At 39.6% G+C, this 8,902-nt stretch overlaps 1 protein-coding gene across 1 annotated transcript in view; it reads left to right on the top strand.

Annotated features, from left to right (window-relative positions):
* Positions 1 to 8,902, top strand: part of LOC106523835 (uncharacterized) — a gene marked incomplete in the record, with an annotated part of 35,277 nt that overhangs the window by 15,917 nt on the left and 10,458 nt on the right. Inside the window, 16 exon segments of the mRNA XM_014017410.1 lie at positions 136 to 279; positions 407 to 532; positions 750 to 788; positions 876 to 1,001; positions 1,079 to 1,205; positions 2,390 to 2,491; positions 2,574 to 2,608; positions 2,688 to 2,852; positions 3,070 to 3,201; positions 3,414 to 3,452; positions 3,547 to 3,687; positions 3,823 to 3,911; positions 3,998 to 4,021; positions 4,954 to 6,527; positions 6,618 to 6,704; positions 8,751 to 8,902. Of these exon segments, the coding sequence (XP_013872864.1) occupies positions 136 to 279; positions 407 to 532; positions 750 to 788; positions 876 to 1,001; positions 1,079 to 1,205; positions 2,390 to 2,491; positions 2,574 to 2,608; positions 2,688 to 2,852; positions 3,070 to 3,201; positions 3,414 to 3,452; positions 3,547 to 3,687; positions 3,823 to 3,911; positions 3,998 to 4,021; positions 4,954 to 6,527; positions 6,618 to 6,704; positions 8,751 to 8,902 (3,102 nt within the window).

Below are 8,902 nucleotides of genomic sequence, written 5' to 3'. Positions count from 1 at the left end.
GTATTATAACTTTGATTTTTTTTATGTCACAAGGATATTTATTTATTTAATGGAATATTTATTAGTACTTTATTAATTACAATCTGCTGTACTCTTGTTAATGTTTCTAACTCCCTGAATTTATTTATTTTTCAGTTTTCTAGCCGATTGCTGGTGATCACCAAACTTCCTGGTCCTAAAGATGACTGCTACTCAGAGGAGGACATCACTTGTCTGCTCCACCCCTTTGGGTTTAACTATTCAGTCAATAATCTGTACGTTATCCCTCAAACAGGAACGGTAAGTTGTTAAATGTACATGTTGTTATTAATGCTGTGATAAGTTCATGTAAACGTTTCTTCAGTTTCTGCTGCCCGTCGTTGTAAATCCGGTGAACGGTGTTTGGTTTTGTTCCGTTTCCCGTCAGGCTTTTGCCCTCATGCCGAGTCCGAAGGAGCTGCAGACGGTCCTCAAAGAGGCGTGGGATGGGATTACGTTCAAAGGGTGTGAACTGTGTTTAAGGCCTTGTGATCAGACCTTTTCAATGACACCGGTGAGCAAATAGACAATCACAAAAATGAATTTTACCTTTAAAAAATAAATATAAATGACAAATCTGCCTTTTTTTTATCTCGCATTTAGAAATGTTTGGTTGTTTGTAAATATGTTAAAGAAAAGTTGACCTAAAATAAACATTTAGCAATGATTTATTGGCTTTGTTTTAAAATTAGAGAAACAATTGAATGCATGTTTCTCTRTTTCTGTTTCAGTTTGGGTTTTACAAATCTCTGATGAAACTCATGCTTTTTGTAAGTAAGACGCACAAACTTCACTTCTTCGTAAAGAAATTCAGTCTCAGGTTCTGGTTAGATTTCTCGGCGCTCCTCTCCCAACAGGAAGTGACCGACGACGGCAGCCGAACGGTCTTCCTCGAGGGCATCTCACCCAACGAGACCAAGGAGCTCAGAGAAACTTTCATCAAAAACTTCTCTGTCAGAAACTTCCTGCCTCTGCTCAATAAGGTACGCGCACACACACACGTGCACGCCGTGACGAGTTCGGACGACTTCCCGTTTGACCCGTCGGTGTGTTTTAACAGCTCTACGTAGAATTTGAGTCGATTCATGACGTCGATCTGCTCGGACTCTGKTACAGCCAGCTGGATTATGGCTACAAACACAAACTGTACAGAATGAAATCACCAGACTCTCCCAGTAAATCACCTGGTAAGAGTTTTTTAAAAATAATATTTATTATTATTTTTATTATTTTAGTTGGAAAATTGGACACATGGACATGAAGCAGTACAGCATGGCAGAGAAAGATTCACATTTTAGTTYAAATTTGACCTTTTTTCTTAATGGTTACAAAATTTGATCAACGGGATGTTTAAAAAATAATAATTATGTTCAAAACTCTAATAGAAGCATTCCTAAATTAAATCATTTCATATTGGAATAGATTTTTTATTTTTTTACAATACAGATGCATTAAAAATATAATTTATCTTTTCATTCTTGTCAAATATAAGTAAAGTTTATCATTTTTCAAATGTTTTCATGTTAACGTTAAATAAAGCCATCTTTGTTTTCTCTTCTATCACTGTTGAAACTCCTTCACTTTATTTCTTTCAGATCCAGTGAGCATTGAAAAAATTTGTTAATTTTTTCAACTTTTATTTTATTAAACATGTTAAATATTAGTCCCAACTAAGATTAATGCTAATGCTAATTTCACAAAGAGCTATAATTTAGCCACATTTCAACACACAGCTGAAAATTAGCATAGTAGCAGACAAGAAATCTTTTACAAAATCTGATTTCGAATCCAAAATCCAAAATGGGGTGGCACCTGGGGTGACCAATCAGGTGCCACCCTGGCCACCCCTCTGGCTCCGCCCCTGTTCCGGAGTTGAAAAAACTGGAAATCTTCTCGTCTGTGTTTCTTCATCTCCAGATTCTCTGACGGCTGTGGAGGCCGAAAAGCAAACGGTGCAAAAAGAGATTTCTTTAGTCTGATAAACTTTTATTACTGAGCCTCGGTTTGATGGATTTTTATCCAAATAAGTCCGAAAAATGTAAGTAAACTTTATTTATAAAGTAGATTTCCTGCAGAACTCGACCTTCTTTCCAACAAAAACAGAACTACACTTTGAAAAATACATAAAACTGCACACACACACACACACAAAAAAAAAACAATTCATTAAAAATAATTCAACATTTATTGAAAAATTCATATAAAACAACATTATTTTAAGACYTAATACTCAATTATTAAAAGCATAAATGTATGATTCTTGCCTTTATTTCATCTAGAAGCGGTACACAAATACAAATATYGAACTTTTATTGATTTGAAGCAGATAAATCAACATTTTAATTCTCTTCTGGGTCAAACCTTCCAACAGTAAAGCCAAATGTCCCGCTGGGCACCGTCCCACCATTCTGGATYACCATGAAAACTGCTCCATACGCATTCCCAACCCTCACCCCGTGGTTCAAGATTCCAGGTAAAAACAACACCTAAACTATTTTAAACCTCAGCTCATTTCAAAGCACCGAGTCCAACAAAATCTTCTTTTTAACTCCTAGAATTCACCTTACTTAGTAAAGTCAAGTCTGTTTCGGTAAGAGCCTTCGTCTTCATTCACCTTATTTATTTAGCTTTAAAAGAAACAATATTTTGATGTTTGTTTTTTTATTTAGAATCGAAACTCCCGTTATTTGAAGTCTTTCACCGTCATGCTGACGGGTTTGCCAGAAGAAGGCTACAGTCACGAGGACGTCGCCAAGCTGGTGTGGCCTCATCTGTTCCCCAAGAGCGTTCAGACTCTGTACTCGGACGTGATCGTGCTGCCGATGCAGAGGAGGGTACGGAGCCGACACCAACATGGATTATTAAACAAAAATACTGACCTCCCTCTCGCCAGCTCCTCCTGCTCTCAAACTGTTCCCAGACCAGAGAGGATTATGTAATCCTATATTCTCCAAGCTCCTCCTGGATTCACTAAAGCTGAGCCTGGGCCGCCCRGCAGAGGAAGATCATTTCATCTGCTTATAAAACTTCTTGTYTCTTCTTCCTCTTCAGGCCTTCGTGTTTTTCARCAACWGGTCTTCGTGCAACAATTTCATCCAGGACCACCTGCGCAGACCTGCCACCGTCAATGGCCACGCTCTGAAAGCCTTCCTCGTCTCTGATCTGACGCATCCTGGATCCGAGGTATGGAAACCTGAGCACGTGCTCGTCCGTTCCCCCTCTGTATAAAAACTATAAAATCACAGAAGTGATTAGCATTTCTTAAACAACCACCAGCATCAGATTACAGGGGTTAAAATTCTGCAGTGTCACAACAAACTTCCTTTTATCTCTACAAACAAGAAAGAAAATTATAAATGTCTTCTTATAACCCATGTATYCTAATTTYTTTGCAGATGAGAATCTATCAAAGCATGATGAAACTGACCAACTCTGTGAGTTTATCTCCTCTTTAAAAGTATCTACACCAAATTCTCCAGACTTCTTTTAACCAGTTGCTGTTTGTTTGTTTGTGTTTGATTTTCACAGGATAATTCTGAAAGCTTCTGCATGGACGATCAAATTCTGTTTGTGGAGACCTTCGAGACGTCCATCAGCTTCGTGGTTTCGGTCCTGAAGGTGGTGGCGTCCATCGCTCCTTTCAACAACTACCTCCCGCTGGGCAACAGGGTAATGACGACGCAAAGGAAAATCATGAATAAATATAGAATTAAACGTCCTTTTAATATCCCTGAAGTTAAATGAAAGTTTCTGACTTTTAAATTCAGTTAAAGAAAAAAGAAAATGTATTTTTTTCTGCATCAGATCTACGTMGAGATGAACAATCCCAATGATGTGAACCGAGTGGTTCAGCATCTAGCCACAGTGGATTACTCGTCTCAGAACAACAGATGGTGGGTTGGACTTTGATTTGTCGATTAATCAGAAATGTTAGCAACACTCTGTGTTTCTCATTAAACCCTTTCCCCTCTCCATACAGGTCTGAGGTTGGACGCGTAGAGTCGTGAGTATCTCCATCAGTTTTTTATTTTAGATACTTTAACAACAAGTGTAGATAAACGTTTTTAAATGAGGTTTCTGTTGGGTGTGGGAATATTTAACGCTGATTTATGATCTGCAAAACGCATCGAAATTTKTTCTCGTCAAAAATTGCGTGTTTTTGTTCTTTCTCCACCTCCGAGAACCGATTCTGTAACCTCACCAGACGTGTCCTCTGCAAAGCTGTTGGAAAATATGTAATGTTTTTACAACTTTTCCAGTAAAACTGTTAAAGATAAATACAGTAAATCTCGYAAAATTCACACTGGACAATTTTTGTGCATGATGGAGACAGMGTGGGGACACAGGCGGCTCTTTGWGACTGACSGAGACACTGCCTGTCAAAAKTGGTGGGAGTCTCTTTGTGATGTATGCGTCAGAWAAACCCTTGTTTTTGTTTCTTAAACTCAAGTTTGCGTAATCAGATCTCCCAACAGTTCACAGCTCAGTCAGAGGAAATCCGTAGTTGTCAATTTTGTAAGAAAAGACCATTTTYCAGTGGTAACTAAATAGGGGTGTAAGAAAATATTGATACACTGAAATGTCATAATGTTTCATTTCCTGATACTGTATCGCTTCTCTAAAGCCCTGTATAGATTTTTAATTGAGACTTAAAACGTAAACTTAAAAGCCATTCATTAATTCATTTTTAAGTTGTAATTTAGCCTCCGACCACTAGTTGGCAGCAGCCAGATATTTGTAATATATTTTATGTCTGCCCCATTTTACAAAAAATATACATGTATATAAATAACGAAAAAATGGCAACATATCGCCTTGCATATAGTGTCGCAATATAGCAATACAGTATATCGTATTGCGACCCTGACGTAATAAATCAAATTCTTGCCAGTATACAGCCCTAGTAACTAACCATGTTTCTTCTCTCTGCTTCAGTTTGAGGAGCRTTCAGCWGTACCTGTGGGAAACTGGTRATCTGAGGATCGATCTTAGATTGTTCTTGAAATCTTCAAAGGMCCAGGCTCACAAARAAAGGCGTCAGAACTGCAAACTCGCTCCTGTCACAGCAGTACTCCCTTCAGGATTCACGGTTTCACATTTTGCCAAAGCAGACGGTGCTGCTCTGAAGACTGATGAGAAACCAGAGACCGAGATCTCAAACCCAGAGAGTTGCTCTGCGGATGCAGCTTCTGAGAACTTACCGGACGCTCACAAGTCTCCTGAAAAGGAAGATGAACTCTCAGGAGGTGAGGTGGCAAAACCTGACCCCGAGGGGGGGTCAAAGCTGGAAACACCTTCAGGGGTGGATTCACCTGGAGAGGAAAGCAAGATGGAAGAAAAAGAAGAGAATGCAGAAGAAGTTGTTCAAAAAGATTCTGACCAAACTGCTAACCCAAGCGTCGAAGGGGACGAAAAGATGTCGAATCAGACCCAACCCAAACAAGTTGGTGTCGAACAAGAAACCAAAAACGAGATTTCAGACTCCCCGAAGGACGACGCCGCCGCAGATGAACCGAGCATCACAACGTCTACAGAAGCAGGAAGTGGAAAAACAGAAGCTGAAGATGAGGAACCCAAGAAAGACGACTCCCTCACAGAAAGTAGACCCTCACCCTCCGGAGAGTCACAGGAAGTTGGAGAGAAAGCCCCACAAACACATGTCYCTCTGCAGGAGAGCTGTGAAGCTATGGTTACTGATCCCGGAGAGGAGGAAGGTGCTTACTTGATCATAGATGCTGTCGAGGAAGAGGATGCTGAAGAGGGTCAACCAACAACACAAACACCGAGGAGCGGCGGACYGATGGATCCACCGGAAAAGAAAGTAGAGGAAAAGCCTGACGATGCTGAGAAGATGGACTCGGCCAAAGTCGAACCCATTCCAGAAGCTTCAACGACAGAAGTTTCTGGAAGAAAACGAGCCAAAAGAGGAGTCAAAGTGGGTGAAAAAACRCAGAATCAAGAAACTGCAGCTGAGAGTTCAAACTCGTTAAAGAACGAAGGCGCCGCAGAGGAACCGGTCGTCGCAAGATCTACCCGATCGAGACGAGGGAAAGCCAAGACGGACGCCGAAGACGAAAAAACCATGAAGGACGACGCCCCCACGGGAAGGAAGCCCACACCCAGCAGAGGGAGAACTCCAAAAACAAAAACTCCACAAACACGAGTCCGAGTTCCCGTAGAGGAAACCTCGTCCACCGAGTTGGGCGAAGCCTCGGCCACCGACCTCGGTGAGGAGGAAGGCGCCTACGTGATCATAGACGCTGTCGAGGAAGAGGATGCTGAAGACGAGCCAACAGAAGAAACTACTAAAAGAAATAAAAAACCCTCTGCAGCATCTCAGAGCGAGGACATGTCCTGCGCAGCGGCCGACGAAGACGACCTCTGGCAGATTCTGGACTCGCTCGACGATGGCGCCATGGATGAAGAGCCTCCTGCAGACGAGTCGACGGCCTCTCAGGGCGACAAGAACAGGAAGAGAGCTGAGAAAACAGCCCATAAATCCAAAACAGGTTTGTRTTTTTATTTACTAAACTCCGATTTTAGTCGTTTCTACAGGAAGTGGACGATTTGTAGATGTTTTATTTTGATCTATTTGACAGAAGAGGTTGGAAAGACTGAAGAGGAGGAACACGAACCGATAACCAGAACAAGAGGCCGACCGAGGAAGAAAGCTAGAAAAGCTCCTGGTAACATATTTACCTTTATGACAAAACCTTACTGTAAAATGGTCACAAAGACCAGCCTGTATTTAACCCTCTGCAGTCTCTGCACACGCCCCTCATCCTGGTCACATGACCTATTTTAATCACTCTAACCAGAACTGTACACCACCTCTGAGACCAGGATTATTCTAGTTATCTAAAACTAACTAAATAACGAAAACTGAAACTGAAAAAACATTTTAGTTAACTAAAATAAATAAAAACTGTAATAAAAAGAAAAAACAATAACTAAAACTGTATAACCTTTTAACAAAACTAACTAAAACTAACTGAAATTATAGATAAAACAGCCTTAGTTTTAGTGTTTGTCAATTTATTTTGAGCCGTGTGGATCTTTTTATTTTCTTTTTTTTAATTAAGTAGTTTCACATCAGCTGTGGGCAGCTTACAACACCTCATGTTCTGTAACAACACTTGTTTACAGTCTGTTTCTGCTCAGCATCACCTGCTAAATGACAACAAAAGTCAGGAGAAAGTGTAAAGTCCACTTTGGGATTTCTTTGAATATGACTGTGAGAAAAATCAAAGCAAGTGTCTTGTARTGGAAACAGGTGATAAAACAGGTGGAATTCTTCTCAAGGGAAAAACTGCATGAATCCAGCTCACACAAGCTGGCTAACCATGAGTATCTTGACACGCTAGCGTCTCTCAGTAGCTCCTGTGAAAAACAAACAACAGGTAGCTCCAGGTCGGAGACAACTATTATCATCGTCCTAAAATAGTCACCCAAGACTTTAGTTGGCAAAATTGAGTTACGCCTATTTTAGGAAGGTGTCATTATAATCGACTGATTTAACTAGTGACCTATTAGCTGTTGATTAGTTAACTCACAAGCTTAAGGATGGATTGCCAGATATGTTTATTCAGCTATAAAAAAACTAATACTAGAACTAATAAAAACTAAAAACTAAACTAAAACTAAGCATTAAAAATGTAATAACTAAAATAAACCAGTAAATCCACTGTAAAAACTAAATAAAACTAACTGAATTAAAAGAAAAAAGTCACAACAAAATAAAACTAAACTATAATGAAAAATCCAAAACTATTATAACCTTGTCTGAGACTCTGTTTTAGTTCTAGTTAAAAATAGAGACTTCAAACTTTACATCAGTTTTTAAATTTTGTTGATAGCCCAAGAATAGTATACACCGTTCTTTTGTTTGTTTGTTTTTTTCCTGAAAATGTTATTCTTTCTGAKGTGTGTTGCGTCGCCAGCCTGCAGGAAACAGAAGTCTCATGAAAAAACTCCGCAATCCAACGTCGGTCTCATCTGTCCTTCTAGCTGAAAAAATATAAAGCGCCGATTTCCTTTCTTACCAAGGCCCAACGTTTTTGTCAAGAAGTAAAATATATCTAAAACAGAAGAAAATAAAAAGACCCGAAAATTGAATGAAGTTCGGCAGGGATGGAGACGTGAGAGTAGGACTGAGTAATTTGATTTGTGGTGTTTTACGGGGCTACACACATTTGGATTTTATAGTTAGGGTGTCGATTGTTGTTAGTTTTTAGTTTTATTCCATTTTAATGAGTTTTAGTCAAAACATGGGGATCTTTTAAAGCAGAGGTCTGAATTATATTGAATATTAAAATATTTGCATTTCAATGGAAACGATGCATAAAGCTTTGTTTGTTACATAATGTACGACTGTCAAGATTAGTCTTTATCTTGAAAAGTTGTAAAAAACAATTCATTATAAATTATTTGTGGTTTTCACAATGAAAAAATATTTTTTTCTTGTCGGGTTTTAGAATTGTTGTGTAATTTTAAGTCTGCTGTGTTGATAAAGTAGGTCAAAAGTGAAAAAATGACCACATTCACACACGGAGGCCGCAGTTTAATGAACCGCAGAGCTTTTCACACGTTAACTSTTTCGGCTCTGGTACTACCTCACGTCACAAATAACACCAGAGCTGACAGAAGGTGTCTTAAGTCCCGGCTTAAGCAGGTTGTGAAAAGTTCCCACATRAAGAAAACAAAAACCTCACAGATTTTCTCTTTTTCCACAGTGAGAAAATCCACCAGAACAAAACCAGCGAGTGTTGAGAGAGAAGAAGAAGAAGAGAACGAGTCAACACTTCCTGTTTCAGTCGATTCCTCCTCGACTCCAAACAAAGACTCGTCTGCTCCGTCAGACCTTCAGACAGAGATCCAGGAGCCC

Source organism: Austrofundulus limnaeus, unplaced genomic scaffold (genome assembly GCF_001266775.1).
Source record: "Austrofundulus limnaeus strain Quisiro unplaced genomic scaffold, Austrofundulus_limnaeus-1.0 Scaffold167, whole genome shotgun sequence".
In the NCBI taxonomy this organism is placed as follows: Eukaryota; Metazoa; Chordata; class Actinopteri; order Cyprinodontiformes; family Rivulidae; genus Austrofundulus; species Austrofundulus limnaeus.
The sequence above is the reverse complement of the archived record's forward strand: the minus strand, read 5'-3'. Positions and strand labels throughout refer to the sequence as shown.